The sequence below is a fragment of the Phaenicophaeus curvirostris genome, chromosome 3, assembly GCF_032191515.1.
Source record: "Phaenicophaeus curvirostris isolate KB17595 chromosome 3, BPBGC_Pcur_1.0, whole genome shotgun sequence".
In the NCBI taxonomy this organism is placed as follows: Eukaryota; Metazoa; Chordata; class Aves; order Cuculiformes; family Cuculidae; genus Phaenicophaeus; species Phaenicophaeus curvirostris.
Genome location: NC_091394.1, coordinates 32853537 through 32873825, shown reverse-complemented (window position 1 = coordinate 32873825; position 20289 = coordinate 32853537). Strand labels below are relative to the sequence as shown.

Here is a 20289-nt window from a genome sequence, read left to right as displayed (position 1 = left end):
TCCTCTCAAGGCCAAAACAAAGGGTGACAACACGCAAATAGTGTCTTAATTAATTTCTGTTTCTACAGTGCTGCATTGGCTTGGTGTCACTGACAGGAGAGCCACAGAAGAACTGTCTAGAGCCTACCCTAGATGACAAAAGATCCCAGCAATGGCAGATGGCATGTGAATCACTGTAAAGGCAATTAGCAGCTAGATGCCAGATTTTGATGTGCTGGGGAGGACGGAGGGGGTTTTTCTCTGCTCTGAGAAGTTCTCACCAGAGGGGCTGGAAATAGGCATTAGTCTCACTTTGCCCCCGCAGAGTCTTTGCAACCAGTGTTGTTGGGTTTGAGGCTGCTGTATCGCTAGATACCTATAAGCACCTACTGCAGCAAGATTTGCAGGAGCAATAAAACACTATCTTTTTACCTTGATGGGCGCAAGTCACAGCTGCTGCAAGCAGAGAGTGTTTTAAGCAAAGTTAAAAGAAAAAACAACCACCTATGCAGCAAAGGACTGCAGCCACCAATCCAAGTGCTGTAAAAACATTACAGAGTGCTGTAAGCAGTGATTGAAAATGCATCAAAAACATCGAATGCTTCTAAGCAACAATGACAAGTGGATTCTGGAAACTGTTCAAGTTGGATAACCCTCAAAATGAGTTTGTACGGTAGACAACGGTGCTAAATTTTCATCAGAGAGCTAAAGTAGAACTCTTCAGCATGAGCCTTGTCAGCATATATTTTTTATCTTCAAGTCAGTAAAAAGAATAATATAAAAATCTACTAGTATGACGACACCCAGCAAAAGTCTCACTTGGGTTGCTGTGGTGGAGACCTTGGATAACACCAACATAGGGACGTTACTCTGGACAGTCTGACTGACAGCACTGTGACCAGTAATACTCAGAAGCCTACTACTTTAGTTAGGAACCCCAAGGTGACAACTCACATCAGTTTTTCCTACATTTGCTAGTTTGCTCATTACTTGCCAGGCTGGTCTTAGTTTATGTGCGCTCTGCAGCAGGGATTCTTTCACATTTTTTTTATTTGATCATGGTATGCTCAAGAACAGTAATCCCTTTTGGGGGGCTCCTTGCACTGATGCAGTTAATAGCTTTAACTACAAAACCTCACAGCCTCACAGGGGCTCTGCCTCTGGAAGCACAGCATCTACTAACCCTTTTTGCTGGAGGAGCAGCTCTATCAGCTATCACCAGTACCTTGACTAAGCAAAGCTGTCCACTTAGCCCTCTCCTCAACACTTCACTTCCACATCAGACAGCCCTTCCTATGGCCTCTCTGTTTTCCATTTCCCAGGACTCAGAGGCTGCTCCTCTCTCAGTAGTACATACTCCTAATATTATTCCAGCTCTATAGCACACCATTCAGCATCTGCTTACCAAGCACTGCTGCCATCTATGCCATGGGTTGCATACTCCTCACTAAAATCCAAGGCTGGGCAACTCTAGTTCTACCAGCTACTGGACTTACTGACTTCCAGACTACTTCACAATTGCTGACTGACAGTCGGTCAGTACGAAAGCATTTTGCAACTACTAATCAAGCCTCAGTGAAAACTTGATAGGTTCTCATCTCCGTTTTGTAAACAAGTAAATTGAAGAAGACCGTGAACACAACAGAGATGTTAACTTCAAGTAAATCCTATTGAATAGTTTTAATACTGACATCAGACTTCCATCCAGTTAACTATGCAATTTTTGTGCAGAAAGCAAACACCAAATCAAATGAAACAATTCTTAGCAGTAAGCATGTCTGCTCTTTAATCTTATTCAACACAGAAAAAATGCTAACTATTGCATGGACATGATTACGAATCATCAGGGCAGAGATAAATGACATATTACTATATGAAATTGCATACAGTTTTGCCGTACAGACAAAGACTACAAATATATTTAGACAAAAACTTCAAATGGTTAAGAGCTGATTTGAAAACCTAGCAATTTTATCATATATAGGAATCTTCTACAACAGGATCATCCCTAAGGATCTGACTGCTTTGGTGTTTTTCCAGGTACAGAAACCAGAAGTTGTAATTATGCAATAACACAGCTATAGAAGATGCTACAATTCAGGTAGTCAGTGATCATCTTGATACATGAGGACTGATATCCCGTGTACATTTTAATCTTGCCTAGTTTGACAGCATCTAATCATAGTAACTGTAATGTAGCATGTGGAATTTGAGTACCACTGAATTCCAGAGAAATTGTTACCATGCAATTTTGCAAGGTTTTCCAAACCTATTCTAATCCACCAAGTGCAGGTCCAAGTTGAACTGAACCAAGCCAATCACTTGTTACAGGAAAGAAGAATCTTTCCAAAAATAAAATTTGTGGCTATTAAAAAAAAGCCCCGTGAATGTCAGGGAGTTCTCACATAACATTGGAACATACTTAGTGAGTGTTTGTTCTGCTTCCTCCAATGCAGAGCTTCTCAGGCAAAAAGGAAAACAAAAGAAAAGCCCAGCACTAGCAAACTTTCTGAGCCAGAGATCAACGTTCAGAATCAATTTAAATGTTCAGAAAAAAGATGTTGTAATGAACAATCACATAAAACAAAACTTAAGAAGTGAAGAGTTACCTTCCAAGTGGAAGGTGACAAAGTAGCAGTAATGCTGCCCTTAGTGAGAACAAACAACCAAAGAAGGCTGGTCTCTCTCCAAGTAGATGGTAAGGTGACATGGGATAAGCCACCTGACATTGAGTTGTGTCACGGTTTCCCTATGCCTAATAATATAGCTTTTATAAATCTATCAAGGTGTGCTGCTGAAAAGTGCTACATAGCAGCACCGATTTTATTATCGCCCACCAGAGGGCATACGAGCGGAACAACAAAGACTGGCCATGTTTCTTTCACTGAGGACAGCCAGAGGCAGTATTATCCTCAATTATGTTTAAAAACAACAAAATAACCACCACAAAAAAAAAAAAAAACCAATGGGTTCATCAGACAGGAGTTTCAGACGGATGCACTTCAGCAGCTGAAAAGGACACAGGGCTAGCATATCTATCCACTGATACTTTTTCAAAGCTATGATGCCTACAACAAGTGATTGAAGTCTGGATTGGTGCCAAAGCATCAAATTTTAAGGGTATTTACATGAAAGCAAACAGCGAGTGAGGAATTTTTCAGTAAGTTCCTCACCACTTTCCTCTTTTCCAGCTACAGTTGCTACTGTGTCTTAAACTTCAGCTGTCAAGATTCCATCTTCTCATTCCCCATTTTCACCAGTGCTCAACTCGTCATACTTATTTCTCATATATTTTACTCCAATTCCACCCTTAGCTGCACTGTGACTCCATCGTGCTTTTCTGTTGTCCCAAAGGAAGACGTCAGCGCCCATTTCACACCTCTGCAGACATGGCAAGCAAGTCTATACATTGGATTATCCAATCTAAAACTCATTCTGCAAGAACAGGTTAGGAGTTGAGCATGAAAATCCAAGTCAATGGACCAGGTCACAGGCCCTCAACAGAAGCCTTCAATCACCTGTCAAACACCTTTCCTGCTCAAGGTGTTTGTCCAGAACCAGGAGTAAAGCAATGCCTGGGGCAAATCCTAGCCCTCCAAATGCAGTGTGTCTTGCATAAGACTCCCATAGGGAGTGAAGAACAGAGTTGATGAGCTCATACAGGCATCTCCCCTACTGTCACACTTCCTTGACACAGTCTCCTCAGGGGTGGTTTGAAAATCATCTTGGGGTTTTCCTTCAGCTGCTGCATACTTGCTGCAATTACTGCCTTCTGCTCTGATGCCTTTTGGGTGTCTCCAGGGAGCCCGGGAAGGCCCTGCTAGCTCTGTATTGCACAAACGTGTGGAACACATAAAAGAAATTAGAGATTCGAAGCCTTCTAGTTCACCTTCCTTAAACTTCACCTGTGAATTGTACAGTCACAGAGTTTTTCCCTAACTTAAGGTGTACGCATTTTTCTTCAAGGCCCTTGAGAAGAGAGGTAATGAAAGGGAGATGGGAGTAAGGCAGCAAAAAGGTCACCACAGGGAAGCTCTAGCTTTTCAAATTTGAGCCTTTCAAGGAAAGAGTTGCTGATTTTCTCTTCCTGCAGAGTATCATAAGGCAGCAAGAAGGTCATTATAGGGGAACACTGGCTTTTTCAAAGTTGAGCCTCTCAAGGAAAGAATTAATGATTTTCTCTTACTGCTGAGTATCTCATCTGCAGGTGTGGTGGAAAGCACAGAAGACAAGAGGCTGTCTGTTGAAAATAAGTGAAATAAAGAATCTGCATTTTTTTGAATGATTGCAAGTGTGCTTCCACCTATAAGAATCTAATGATTATGTTAATTTAGTTTATGAAAACAATGCCAACCTGATCTCATGGTCTGGGCATGCCTGTTGCAAGTGGCTCCTGTTCCTTCACTTTCCCTGAAAACTTTTAAACCTGATGGCCAATTTAATGAAGAACACCATAAGGGGGGAGGTCTGTGATGGCTGTTAAAAAAGTTTGATCTAATTATTGATTGATGAAGAAGAGGCAAGAATATGAGACTATTCTCTGTCGAATATCAGAGCACCCACAGAGGTCTACACGAAATGACTGGTTGCACTACTCCTGCAACTGCTCCTAAACTTGGCTTAGGATGACCCAAGTTTCCATCTTCTAACTACACTCCCTCTTGTGTTTAAATACCATTTTCCTAAAAGTATCTGGTAGAAAACTCTAGGGTAACGTTAGTTTTTATGAATGATCTGTAACATAACAACAACAAATTAGTTACAGGTCATGCATATGCAAACATTATGCCCACTTTGTGCGTACACCCTACATTCCCTCCCCTGTTTTTAAGACTTAAAGCTTCTGCGACAGCCAGAAAGATGGTGAATACAGAACTACTGATGGCGCACCACAAAACATCACTTCCTTTTCATTTCACTGAATTACAGTCATATAATATTGAGTGCTTCTTTCTCTCCATCTCAGGATGTACAGTTTTGCTTCAACTATGAAAATTTTATATTAATTAATGGTAAAGAAACAGCAACAGCAGAAATTACACCTTTTTGAGCTAGAAGCAACTCCGCCTAGCATCACATGCTGCCCAAACAAAGCAGCAGCTTGCTCCTGTCCCACTAGAACAGCAGCTCATAACAGGGTCACATTTAAAGAAAACCAGATCCTCACCAGTGCCTCACTCTCATCACCTGGGAACTATTACAAAACCAAAAAAAGTACATACACAGCATAGCACAACTTAGGAAATCTACAGAGGATACTACAACATTTGTCTACTGTTTGCTTACAGCTCCTCCAATCAGCCATATGCAGAACATGGCAAATGCTTTTATTCGCAGTCTGCTTCACTTCACTATTGATGCATGAAAACTGATAGCAACATCGGAAAATAATTTTTGTTTAAAACTACTGTACAATTAAGTGCATATTCATGTGCCTTAAGTGGACTCCAGCTTCCTGTTCTGGAGTGGCTCTAGTAAATGCCCACTTTCTTTGTTCTTATGCTCATATGCCTACGATGTGCAAGAGCTGCAAGTCATTAAACCTCCTCTGAACACAGCCAGAACCTCAGTTGGCAAGGAAGCATACAACAATCTGCCCCTCATTAGTAAAGAACCCTAGAGAAAATAACCTCTCCTTTACAAGACGAACTGCCAGCTCTTTATTTAATAAATAGCAGTAGCAAGTGCCAATACAGGTAGAGTACAGTTTTCCTTTCTAAGATCACCAGCTTTTATTCAATAAGAACAGAAAGTAATACAGCATTTGTGAAGGGAGTAATTCTGCCTGTCTTGATTGTGATACGAAGGATTTTAATACAGTAGCAGAGATATCTTGGCAATTATAGTTGCTGCTGTGGGCCATGCAGCAGTACTTTATTAAGAATATATTTCCCTGAGATTAAAAAAGGAGTCCAAGTTGGGAATATACCTTTGACTGTCACTTTTAAAACATACTAAGCAAGTCTAACTGATGAGAAAAGGATTCCCCTCACCATACTACTTCTTTTGGAATAATTTACTAGCTAAGTACTTTTCAACCTGTAGAGTCAAAGATTAAGTCCTAACCAGAGACTCTTGCCTTATTTAAGTGGATCCTACTAACTTTTCTTCTATTATAATCCCCACTGCTATTTTGTGTCAATCACTGTTCTAAAATAAAATTCAGTACATCCATTTTAATTATTTTTTTTAAACCAGAAAAGGCTCTGAATTACAAAGTTAGTGACAATCTTTGTCATTAGCATAAAGAGGACTGGTAGTTTTGAATGAGTGACTCAAACTTCAGGGCTGGAAGAAACATTATTCTGTTAACTTTTCCTGCCTTCTCACAATTTTCAGACAAAGGGGAGATGAAAGTTAATGCTCATTGCATGGTGAGGAGCCAAAGAGCTCTAAAACTGTAGATAGCTTATTGCCCTTTTGTTGGGATCTTTTTTCTTCTCTTTTTTCATAAAGCCCACATTTTGACCCAGAGAATACAGAACTTGCCAAGTTTTTCAAATATTCAGCTTATTTAAATAACCCAAATGCTCTCAAAAGCAAGGAAACAAACAAGCCCATGCCCTCTCCACTCTCATTTGGCCAAAGAGAAAATGGGTACAGGACGACTACCACTGTTACCTCTTAAATTCCATTTGTTGTTACATACAAAAGTTTCCTGGGACTGTGCCAGAATATACAGGATCAAACTTACTACTGATGCTCACTGCACAGTCATCAAACTACATAATTTATGGTATCGGTGCTGTTCAGGAAAAAAAAAAAATAAAGAGACATCGCTTTAAAATCTATTAGCAATCTCTTACTGTTACTTATATAGGGAAAAGTGTTAATAAAGGCTGGCATTTTCCCCAATTCATTTTAGGTGCAGCAGCAGATCCTACTCAAAACTGGCTTGTATGCTGCCTGGAACAGGCTGTCTCTTCTCTGTAGCTGTGCTGCTTCCAGCAGCATGGAGGTGCCAAACCTGTTCTAGACTCTTTCCTTCCTCCTGGAAACATGATTATCCTTCACAGCACAACCACCTCTTTCTGAATACATTTTTACTTACATGTTGTAGGTTTTATTCCCTCTACTGCTCATAAACACTGCCTGAACAGGAAAGCAAATCTGGATATCAAAGCAAAATTGAAGCTACGTTATTCTTTGTAATACAAGCCAAAACGGCATCAGTGGAGCTGACTTCCCTACTTTTACAAAGCTAGAGTTTACAATAACATGAAAGGTTATTCTGCTGGAAGGCAATAATGGCAGAGAAGCAGTGGCCAAACTCTGGCTCTTGAACTGTTCTGTGTTTGCTTACACATAATTCAAACAAAGGTCCCCAGCCAAGGCTGGCTTGCATGGTCAGCAGTGGATCAGTATGCGCTGGCACACAGACAGCTGGGTGATTCAATCATCTCAGCCTCCAGCTGAAACAAGCCATGAGAGTCTGGTGCCCCTGGCTCAGCCTGGGCTGGTGCCACAAGTGGGCTGTCATCACTGGAGAGTTGCCACTCTCCCTCAGCTGTGAGATACATTCAGGTTTCCCTTCCCCACTCATTGCCCTTTAAAGACATGTGTCTCACCAGACAATGGAAGACTCTTGATAAATGGTCTGGAGTTGGGAAGGCTGATCAATCATACATTACCATTGGTTTGTTATTTTCCTAATATAGTAGAAAAGCAGAGAGGGGGATAGGCGCAGGTTCAGCCTGCAGCAGTCATGTAGTAGATTTGTGTTCATCTATTTCTCTTGCCCACTAGAAATACAAACAATAAGAAGTGACGCACAAAAGCCCCCATCCTAACCATAACCTCCCCCTCTAGAAAAGAGAAATCAAGTTTGTGTTTGCTATCTAGTGAAGAAAAATACTTCCCAAAACGCTTGATCTAATCTCAGCTGAGCTTTGTGTAGCTGAGTCAGGAACAGTCAGAGACATGCCTATAAAATCTCTTCTCCACCGTTAGTTGGGTAGTCCTGATAAATGTCCTGGGAACAGCAAAAATTAATATTACAACACAACAGAAAAGAGCCACAGGGTATCCTAGCCTGATAAGGAATTATATTAGACTCACTGGACGAACTCCTGGCTGATTAAAAACATTCAGCATTCATCACATAACAGTGTAGTAATTCAATAGTATTATTTAGATGTATTTTCATTTGCATAAATAAAGCCAAGGGAAACACCTTCTCTGTGCTATAAATTGTTGCTCTTCAAGGTTTTTGAGAGCAGCACTTTCTTTTACTTGGGAGCTGCTTAATAAACTACATCCATCATTATTTAGCCTTCTCTTGTGTGTGGTGCTCTAGTCCTCCCGCTAGATCCCAAGGAGACAAATCATAGTGAATTACAAAACCTTTAATTTACTTTTGATTAAAAAAAAAGGAGGGGGGAAGAAAGGCAATACATACACATGGGCAAATTGCTTCAAAGGCAATAGGAACTTTGGAAGATGAAACTGCACATTCTCCCACCTCTTTTTTTGATTCCAAATCGAGTAAATTCAGCCTCACAAATGCTAGGAAGAAACTTTCATTCACTGGATGGGGAGACATATCATTTAACAGTCAGTCAAATAAACACTCTTGCTGGTTTCAAGGGTAGTGTCAGACTTGCTTAACCCTTTTCCATAGGCATTTTGTTGCAGGAGAAAAAGCAGCATGAAGACAAAGTAATTTCCTAAATTGTGAAGATAAGGAACATAAATTCCAAGCAAAAATATAGTCTTGCACCATGAAAGGAAAATTATCCTCTAAACCCATTAACAGTGCTACCCTAAAACTCAGCTGGCAAAATCATTTGGAGCCATGAGCTCAAACTGCCATCCAAGTTCCGTAATAACCACTTGCTTCAAGATTCAATCCTATGCTTATTCTTCCACAAAATATCCCTGTAAATAAAGAGCACATTTTCCACAAATAGTGGTAGTTGAATTGTTGTAAAATGGAATACTGGTTTTGTTCATTCTACACAAACATAAACAGACTGGAAGTAAGCTTCTATTAATTCTTTTGGAACATCAACTCTAATATACATAACTGATCAATCAAATTGGAGAAAGTAACATTTCAAAAACGTTATTGGTTCCTTCTGGATGAAAAATTTGATGAAATAACAGTTTTAAAAATAGAGCTGTAAATTAAGTAGGAGATAACAGTCAAATTATCTTGACAAGGAATAGGAAAGGGTGGACAAAAGGTATAACTTTATAACAGCACACACATCAGACCCAGTGGTGTAGCCATGGGTAACAAAACAAGAAAAACAAATAATAAATAAAACAGCATGCCCTTTGATTGACTGAAGCATTGCTTCTGTGTAACTCACTTCTGTGTTTTGGTTTACTTATCAAGGAAAGACCCAAGATTTACTTCCAGTCAGTTCAAAAGAAACCAAAACAAAATCAAACCCAAAAGGCAACCTTCATGCAAAAGCAGGAAATAAACTCTCTCCAATTTCTTCTTCAAGTGGGATGAAAGGATAGAAGAAATAGCTTTTCTATGTAAGAATCACCCTAATTTAAAAGTATATGCTCTTTAGAAACTTGAGCCTGCCAAGTCCTGAGAGTACAGAAGTAATCCTGCAAAAACTTAAAAGCACAAGCTACGGCCCAGCTCACACGTAAACATGTAGCAGTGCTGTATCCATCCCCTTTGCTGGACTGGAAAGCCTAGCAAACCATCACTAAGGTTTGCAGTTGCAAAGGAGGCTAACACTAACTCTCAGACAGAAGATGCTGAGGAAGCAGCTGACATTTCTGCTGTCACTGGCAATGGGAAATTCCTTTTCAGCCAATAGACGTGGTAGTCAACTAAGGACAGCTAATTGTCCCCCACATCCCTCAACTTACATGTCTGGGCCTTTACATGAACTATTCAAAGATTAAGAGTCAAGCGCGTGCTTAACTGGTAGCTGGTAGCAACCCAGGTGACCACAATCACAGCTCCTCTCTGTGCACAGGCAGGCTGGATCACCACCGATTTTTAGGGAAAATCTGGCCCTCTGTTCCATTACGTAGTCCCTTTTAAACTGTTCAGTACTGCCTGAGGTACACACTTCTCAGGATGTGCCATGTACATACATCTGTGGGTATTTATATGAAGTGCTGCAGAATACAGGATAAAAATTCAGTCACATCTTTCCCTAAAAGCTCACAACTCCACACCAGCAATGTGTTTGAATGGCCAAAGCAAAATTTCAGCAGTTGCCAGCTCAGAAGGGTGTCTCTAAAATTAGCCAGCTGTGACAACTAATTTTCTTGTTTGCACTGGGGGGAGGAGTGTGTGTGTGAAGAAAACCACATACACAAAAATCTAAAAAGCTAGATTTATCTCACTCTGTATTTATTTGGTTACTTATTTGTCCTGTTTGTCTCACTCTGTGTTCACTTTTATACCTGTATAGGTACAGGTAAAGCACTAGGATGAATTGAGACACCGGTGACCCAGAAGCTGAGATACAGCTTGTATTCAACTCCACTTTCTGCCATAGGAATCTTCTGAGACCCTTGGGAAGTCACTCAAACTCAGATGCTTCCTAGTTTTCCATTAATTTTGTTTAATCTGAGACATTGTGTTTTTGTAGAATGTTCATTTTACCTTCAGGTACCTTCCAAAACAAGGAGAATGGGCTCCCTTTGCAGCCAGACATAGAAAGAGGATGCCCAGCAAACTGGTCAGAAAACAAGCTCCGCAAGTTCAAAACACAAAGGAAGACCTTCTTTCTCTATTGATTGTATAAGTAAAGCTAACTTTAACTGAGGCAGCTAAAGTCTTTGTCTGCAGTGTGCATATGCACCAGCCTCCTGTGCACTTTCATTCCAGTCCTTAAAAGAGGAACGACAACAATTCACTATCTTGTAACAGTCTCAGGTGAATAAGCACAAGAAAGGCTGGGAGACATCAAGGTAATTCAGTGATGTGGTTGCATGGGAGATAGACACTGCCCTAAAAAGAAAAGATTTTAATCCCTGAGACGTTTGTAAAGGAGAGCTGTAAAGCTTATGCAGCAGACTTGAATTGCTTTGGAGATACTGTGTGGGAAGAATAAGCCCATCCAATAGTTTTACCTCATATTCTTGGGAGGCCCCAGGTGCTCAAGACACCAATACCTCTGTAACTTTAATTTCACCTTGAAGAGTTGCAGGAATGTATTTTAAATACATTATATTTACCCTTGTACACTATATTCATATAGACACATACAGTGTTAACTATTTCAAGGTCCCAGCAGAGAGCTGTTAGCATAGACAAAACATGGGTCTGCATACTATTTAAGCCACATGCACCATCTGCTCCAACATTTTAATGTAATTTACCAGGCAAGAACCAAGCAGGAAAAAAACCTGCTAGATGAAAGATATTAAATTCCCCTTCCCCAAAACACCCCCTGCTGCTTGATATATGAACTTAGCTCACCCATAACTAAAATTTGATTCAAGAACATATTCCTAATTCAAACAAAACAAAAAAAAAGGGCAACCTAAAAAAAGTCCTGTGTCGGCAAGGTAACACTGACATAACTTATCTGTTAGCTACTAATCTGCTGCTCATGCAGAACTGTCCTAACTGATAATCCTTTTGCCAAAAGCAAAACAAAAAGGAGTGGATAGGTTATGAACTTACAATTGTTACTTCCTCTCAGATAGGAATTTTGATGATCTTCAATAGATGAGTAAAGAAAGATTTATTTACTGCAGCATTGATGCCAAAGTGAAGTCTCGTATTTGGCTGAAGATGGCAGGCCTGGGCCAAGTACTACTTAAACTTTGGAAGTAAGCCTGTAATCTGTAAAACGGCAATGACTGATACTTCAAGAATCAGGTTTAAGGAGTACACTCATGAGAAATAGACTTCCACCTTTTAAAACAAAAGCAATTATTTGCAGAAGTTATGATAAACTCCTTTTATCATATTCAATCATATTCATAGGATCATAGAATCACTAGGTTGGAAAAGACCCACTGGAACATTGAGTCCAACCATTCCTATCAATCACTAAACCGTGCCCCTCAGCACCTCATCCACCTGTGCCTTAAACATCTCCAGGGAAGGTGAATCAACCACCTCCCTGGGCAGCCTGTTCCAGTGCCCAATGACCCTTTCCGTGAAAATTTTTTTCCTAATGTCCAGCCTAAATTTCCCCTGGCAGAACTTGAGGTCATTCCCCCTTGTCCTGTCCCCTGTCACTTGGGAGAAGAGGCCAGCACCCTCCTCTCTACAACCTCCTTTCAGGTAGTTATAGAGAGCAATGAGGTCTCCCCTTGGCCTCCTCTTCTCCAGGCTAAACAACCCCAGGTCTCTCAGCCGCTCCTCATAAGACTTGTTCTCCAGCCCCCTCACCAGCTTCGTTGCTCTTCTCTGGACACGGTCCAGAGAAGTCATGAAGACATGTAGATAAGGTTAGCATTTTTTTCTTCAGTAGAAGTGTACACAAAATTAACAAAAATACACTACTAGAAAAACCACCTTTGCTACAAAGTCACAATTGGAAGACTAAGACTGCCCAGCAACTTTTAAAACAGTTGTATTCAAACTGTTGAAAGTAAGTTCCCTCCATAGCCTTAGAATCATAGAATAGCTTGGGCTGGAAGGAACTTTTAAAGGCCATCTCACCCAACCCCCCTGCATTAAGCAGGGACATCTTCAACTAGATCAGGTTGTTCAGGGCCCTGTCTAACCTGAACTTGAGTGTTTCCAGAGATGAGGCATCTACCACCTCTCTAGATAACCTGTTCCAGAGATTCACCACCCTCATAGTGAAGAATTTCTTCCTTAAATCTAGTCTGAATCTACCCTCTTTTAGTTTAAAACCATTACCCTTTGTCCTATCACTACAGGCCCCACTAAAAATTCTACCCTCATCTTTTTTATAAGTCTCTGTTAAATATTGTAAGGCTGCAATAAGGTCTTCCCAGATTCTTCTCTTTTCCAGGCTGCACAACCTCAAGCTGGTGTTCAGTTATACTGAAAGTCCAGCACCTGCTCATCTCCTTGTTAATGCCACAACAATCTTCTACTATTCATGCTGGAAAGCTGACATTTCCTCTTCCAAACTGCTACACCATTCCCTACTACATTCAAGCCAACAAGCAAAAATACACAAAATGGGTTTCTTAAGATTGTAAATATCAGTGGTGCTTTCTGATGCTGAAGGTAGGAAAATTTACATCCAGCAAGAAACTCTTACAAACTCCTCTTACTGGTAGCCTAAATACAGCTGCCTTCATGATTTATAGTCTTAGGTAATGAGACCTCAGTCTGAGCTCAAATCTAGAGCTGGAATCGTTGCCTGTGTGCCAGAATCTTTCAAATCACCTGCCAGTGTTCAAAGGCAACCATCTCCAGCAGTCATCGTACCAAAACCTCCCTTCATTTTTCAACTCAAGGTTCATTAAAGGTCAGTAGAGCAAAATGGAATATTAAGAATTATCAGAAAAGGAAAAGAAAAGGAGTCTTTATGCCAGCGTGCGCCCACAGCTTGAACATCACACACTGACATCCTATAGCAGAAACCTGGAGAAGATGTCAGTAGGAGTGATCATGACTATCAGAACAGATGGATCAGTTCCCATGCAGGGAGCAACTGTCTGATCAGGCCCCTTTGGCCTGTAAAGAAGCCAGTGACAAGAGTTACAACTGAGATCTAAACAAATTCTGACTGCCCTCTACAAAGAAAAGGAAGCAGATATTCACTGTCTCTTCTCACATGACAGAGGAGCTCTAACTGTAACTCTGACTTGTTCATCAAAACGAAAAGGAAGTGATTCCTCATACAAGTTAAGTTATGCAAGTTCTTACATAAGACAGTGCAGATAGTAAAGGTTTACAGGGATTCAGAAAGACTGCAACAAATTAATGGAAGAAAACTCCACAAGGATTACCAGAAACAAATTTACGGTTTTGGTTCAGGGAACAGACAGCTGCAGGAGCATATTAGGGAAGGAAGGATCAGCATAACTGTGCCTGCCTTGCTCATCTTTAGGCACCTCACTGGGATGCTATTATAATACAGGGACTTCCAGACTTGGGATTGGTTTGGTGTGCCACCCTTAGGTTATTTTCTTGCATACCTCAGGAGTTCAAAAAACATCATGAGAAATCTTACCAAAAAAATTATAGAATTACCTTGTATAGGTTGAGGGGTTTTTTTGTGGTTTGAGGTTTGTTTTGTTTTGATTTGTTTCTAAATGATTGAGGCTTTCAGTCTCTTGGTTTTGAGGTAAGCCCTAGTTCAATCTTCACGTTTTCATCCCCAGGTAACATATCCTGCAACACTGAGCACTGAGAACATTGCCATTGATTTCAATCAGCAAAAGATCACACCCTAACTGCTTCCAATTTCACAGGTACTAAGCAACACTATGTGATCACAGCCTCTGAGTAAGTAATGCCCTGTATTCAAAGGGGCAATTTCCCTCCAGACAAACCTGGGAACTTTGGTACCTATCAATGAATACCACCTTTGCAAAACCTGGATAACAAACTCTTGAAGCACAGAAACGACACCATACATGCTGCTAATTGATATTAGTTCTACTGAACCATAAAATTTCCCTGTATCCTCATCACAGACCAAAACCACAAGTACTTTCTACTATACAGTAAAGTTTCTGTATTTTTGTGTATTAGTCATAATAAAAAATAACTTTCTTAATAACAAATTCATATATAACATTCCAATTGAAGTTTTATTTTCAGGTACAGTTTAAGACAAAAAACAAAGCACACAAAATATAAAAGTTAAATAGTACAGTAAGTTAGATTTTATTCTTAAAAGATCATAAAAATGATCCTCTATGATCACATTATAGTAAATAATCACTCTAGCTTAGCACCATCAGCCTTAGGAGAACGTGTAATATCATTCCTTAAGTTTCTGTGCATCCTTGCAGTAATACATAGTTCTTTCAACAGTTATATAAAACCACTGTCATTAAAAGTAGCAACTATCACTGTTAAAAAATAGTAAGCAACACCATATTCTCCATTTTGTTAGTAGCTGGAGATTTGCCTGAATGCAAACCACTGTCTAAAAATACTCAAAAGCTGGATTGCCTTTAATGGAAATGTTACTTACAGCCTTTATCAAATTGTGTTTGTTTATCCACAAACCAAGAAAACAGAAAACTTGCCTGCTGTTAACATCAAAAGTCTGAACGGTTCAGAAGACTGGATCATCCCCACTGTCTAGTAAATGACTAAGAATGAAGCTGGCTTCCATAGGCAAATCCTGATCTGGTTTAGCAATTTAAGAATGCAACATTTCAAGACTGAGGTACTATGAAAGTCCATGCAAGTCAGAGGAATGAGTTGTAACAAGCTCTTTCGTTCTGTTGCCTGTCACATCTGGTTTTTTTATCACACCTGTGCTGTGTAGACTTAAGTGAGAAACTAGAAATCTAGCTTGTCAAGAAGCATACAGGGAGAAAACAGGCTACAGAGACTCTTCACAGACCTCAAGAGGCAAAAAGAGCAGAGTAAGAAAGCAAGTGATGAAGAGAACTACTAATATTGTTGAACAGATTTGACGATTTTTTCCTATAGCAAATATATTTCTATTTACATGTATATCTGTATCACATTCTATTTAAAAGTGATTGAAATCAAAAAAAAGCTCCTTCTGAAACATAAGACAGCATCAGGAAAGTTCAACAGGATATTCTCATAACTTAACGAATTTAACACTGATTGCCTGGGCATTAAAGCTACAATACAATTCTTCACTCAAGACTTCCAAAATATGATCTGTCAATACCAGCAAAATGTGTTCCATGAGGAGGTTAACCTCCAAAAAACTACAGTGAAGTTATTTTGGGCAGGACATTGTCATTAGGAGACCTGCCAGTCCAGCAGAAAGTTCTGCTAATGTAAAGAAATGGCTACTCAGGGCTAACATCCTGGCCCATTTGTGGCATGGACTTTGTCTTTTATTCCCTCCGCAAGGCTTTTTCAGTTCCTCTGCATTTTCCTTTTGCTTCATATATATAGATATGTGAATATACGCATTTTCAACAAAGTGAAAATGAAAAAAAGCATCCATGCCGAAGAAAACATTTCCTTTTTCATTCAGTCCTACTGAGCTGATTCCTGATAGAGACCTTGAAGAGACTGAGACAGAAATGGGAAGTTTGCTGTGCCTGTTCTAGACACCTGACAAAGAATGGAGAGAGAACATCTAGGTTTAGGCACTAACATTTATTCCCTTGTCAGAGGAAGTAGGTCTGTGGTGTGAGTCAGGGCTCTGAGGTTAGATGCTTTCATGCAGAGGGACAGGATACTTATCTTTAGTTAAAAAAATAGTTATCAGTGAACAAATGATTAAAAAACCCAACATCAACAACAACAAATCCCCAAACACACAACCTAATGTTTTTGAGTAGGTCAGCTCAGTTTTTGACTGGAAATCTTCATTGACTGAAAATAACATAACCTCCAATAAAAAAGAAAATGCAGTATTCAGAACAAAGGGTGCGAGGACAGAGCTATTGGGAAGTCACAAAGCTCCTTCCCAAGTTTGATGAAGATCCTATTCCTTGCTGATCTGCACTCATTTATAGTTGAAGGCTTTAAAACTAAAACTGTGGTGTTTCAAAGACATTTAGGGGTATGGGATCAGAGTAATAAGAAATATCCATTAATCATGAATACTGGAGATATTAAGGCTATTCTAAAGACAAAAAAACCAAACAACAAAACAATAAAGAAACTTTAAAAAATTACTGCTGTTTAACTGTGGGATAGCTATGGAAGGCACTTGTGTTCGGCTAGCAAAAAAAGATGAATGACCTAGGAAATATAATTTCCCCCTTCATCCTTCTCCACAGAGAATCTCCTTTCTGAACTTGTGCATTTTCAGTTCTGGACAAAGATAACTTACTGCTATAACACACTAAAAATCCCAAAATTATCAGCTAATAATAGCAAACTTGGCTTCACCGTAAACAGATGCAAGTTGAGATTCCAGGAACCTACTAGGGTTTTAAACCATTGCAAGAGATGATTAAAGAACAAAATACTCAGAGCAGCAGTAGGCAGACAAGACTGGTGTTTAACTCCTTACCAGACTAAAATTTTGAAATACCCTGCCCTCATTGTTACTTTAAACCAAATAAGATAACTGTTAGACAACACAAATCATGAACAAACTTTTTCACCATTTCTGGTAAAGAAATTCCAGTGCAAAAATTACAATATACTCAGCTTTTGTAGCCAAGTGTTTTTGCAGAGCTCCTGGATGGAGCAGAAAAACAAAACAAAAGTGAAATTCTCTGTAAATCAGGTATATCTTGCCAGTAAAGTGAAAGAATCTGGTTTGGATTGTTTGTTTTCATTAATAATGTAAGTCTAAAGGTCATTCAAAAGCTAAACCCAAGTTACCAAATTCATGAGTTCTTGCAAAATTAGAATTAAAACAATAATAAAGAGTTAGGAGAGTTTTGGTGTAGAAGGGGTATAATTTTGAAGACCGCCATTCAGAAAGGTGAAAAGGAGCTGAGGCAGATTATATTAAGAATTCTGACTGCTGTAGAAACCTGTCCATTCGTGTTGCATGCAAATTCAGTCACATACACAGACACATATATAAAGCAATTTTTATGAGACACAGTTTGGCTCTTCTCACACACATTAAAGGAACCTAAACATAAGAAATGAGCAATGTATTTTTCAAGAAGAAAGCCTGGCTATTAGTGGGTTATATCTAATGGAAATAATATCACAGAGTACTCCTTCACTTCCAAGGCTGATCAGAACCTGTATTATATTTAGCACACCATGTACATGATAACCTAAAAAAGAACATTGATATTAACCACTAACCCATTGGGGAGAAACTCTGGAAGAGAATTAATCTATTAAAAAGAAAATGATCCCGTTAAAATACACAAAAACTTTGAAGAAAACAAGCTGCGCCAAGTAACTGAGCCATTCACAGCTGTCACACTTGGACTTCAACAGAAAGAATTTAGAGCACATTAAAGTACAACAATAGCTTTAGTAACTTGGCTATCTGAAAGCACACTTACGTGAACTAAATGGATCATATTCCAAAAGGCTCCAATACCTAATAAATAGTACTAGAAGATACTGAATGACAGAGGTCTGAGCACATTCAGTCTGTCCTGTGCTTAAACAGAATTGCTGACTCTCAGCCAATGAAAGAACAAGCATGTAAAACCCTCAATACAAAAACAAGCAGAAAAAAACCATCAATTTTTACTCTGCTGCCTTTGTACTTACATATAAGTTCTAAAAATCTAAAACATCCAGTGACTTGCTCTGTAATAATTTGAATTTAAATAAATGATGTTGCTTTTAATGCAGTTTACAACCCCATAAATAACCACTCTGAGGATAAAAGAAAACAAACCAAAAGAACAACCTACCCTTTACCCAGCAAGCAAATAGCAGTATGAAAGACACCGCATTCCTCTTTCTACATTTCAAATAAAGAGGAGTACTTTGATATTCCAAATATTAGGGGAAGCTATTTGCTTATGAAACTTTTAAATCATAACTACGAATGCACTTGACATCTTGAGTACGCTGGAAAAATGCACACCCTAAGTCACCAGCTTCTCTTTTAAAGCTGACATGTGTCTGTCTGACATCTTGTTGTACAAAACAACAGGCAAGCTTTCTGTTTGCAGGTTTCAGAGTGCTCACTCAGTCGCTGCACTGAAACCACAGCCTGCAAGGGCTACATTCCTCCTCAGGACTATTTGTGGCTGCTGCCATGAACAGAGATGTTTTCACTCACCATGGGAGAAGGGAGCATTTCAGACTGTGAAGCTGATTGTGCTGGAATTGTTTTCTAATAGAGATGTCAATGAAGAAAAGGAGTTCCAGTACCTGAGTTAACTAGCTGTTGCTCCATGACTCCGCAGCCCAGGACCTCCATCCATTCTCCTTGGAACTTGATCTCCATCTCAAAGGACGGGTGAGTAAACGGGAAGTAGCAGTCTACCCATCTGACTTGCAGTCCTGTAGCAGAGTTTAAAAAATAAATAAATATGAAGGGTGTATGCTTAAAAGGCCATCCCTCCAACTATCTGTACATCTCGCCCTTCAACTAATGACACCAATTACAGCAATCCAGAGAAAATAAATAGCAAGCAAACTAATTTACAACAGTTGTGCGAGGTGATAAATCTTAAAACTTGTGGGGAAAAGATGACCGTGTCTTTTCTAATATGAAAGACACTTTGTGCAATTCAAGCACCCTTTGAAACCAAATCAATCATTTGTCAAACTCTAGCAACCACCTGACACTGAACAAAAATAAGCCAAGATCATGGGAAAGTCAGTGATTTTGTTATTCTTTGCATCAGGAAATTACTTACTGCGCCTCACAGGAAAAGCAAAATCCTTACTTTTTACTCACTTATTTTATGGATCAGCTAGACAAGTACTTTTTTCACCAGAAACTATTTAAACTACAAAGCTATTCTTTCTGTATATGTTTAATCAGGAAAGTTAAAAATAGATATTAAAACACACAAATACATATACACAGAATTGTACACTACTAAGGTATGCTATATACCAATGCACATGGAGTATTATGGATCCAGGAAACAAAAGTTAACTTTGTAGATGTGAAGTATAAGAGAAAGGTGACACTGGGTAACTCTCCCTCCTACATGGATCAGCACCTCTGCAAGTACCACTGCAGAGAGATGGGAACCCCCTGGTTTCTGGCAGAGCCAGAAAAGGGCGAGGTCTATGCTGCCGCTAAAAGCAGAGGTGTTATCAAGCCCCTCATTATATTTGAGTTTCAGTTCTTGTAATGACTTTTGCAAGCTTTGTTTCAGTAAAGAATTTTTTTCTAGACATTAGGTGTCATGGGAAAAAAAGTCTTCAAAACATGAACTGTAAAACCTTGAAAGGGAATTGAACTGCAAAGTCTGTGAGCTAATGCCTTAACACCAAGCCCATCTTTTACTTCAGTTAAGCCAACTGCTTATCAGCATTAGACTCATTAACAACCAGGCAAGACCAGTTTTAAAAATAAGGGGTGATGGTAACTGTTAATGCTTCTGGTTTGATTTTTAAGCTCTTTTGGGGTTGTTTCACAAAAGGAATTTAAAACATAAAATTGCATGATTTATACTGAGAGCCTCAAGGATTAGATTTTCTTTGATTACTTCTGAAACATTAAATGTGGCTACTGAAACAATACATTACAACAAAAGTGTACATACATAGCCAAATCATAAAATAATAACTAGGGGAATTTTCTGGATGCTGTCAGCTTTCAAATGGAGAGGCAATTTTCAAAACAAACATATTGGTTCTTTTCTTTCCCCTCTTAAAAATAAACC

General features: G+C 39.3%; 1 protein-coding gene across 1 annotated transcript in view; it reads right to left on the bottom strand.

Annotated features, from left to right (window-relative positions):
* FARS2 (phenylalanyl-tRNA synthetase 2, mitochondrial) overlaps positions 1-20289 on the bottom strand; it is a 262812-nt gene that overhangs the window by 162051 nt on the left and 80472 nt on the right. Inside the window, exon 5 of the mRNA XM_069853595.1 lies at positions 18818-18949. Within this exon, the coding sequence (XP_069709696.1) occupies positions 18818-18949 (132 nt within the window). The remainder of the gene's footprint in view (positions 1-18817; positions 18950-20289) is intronic.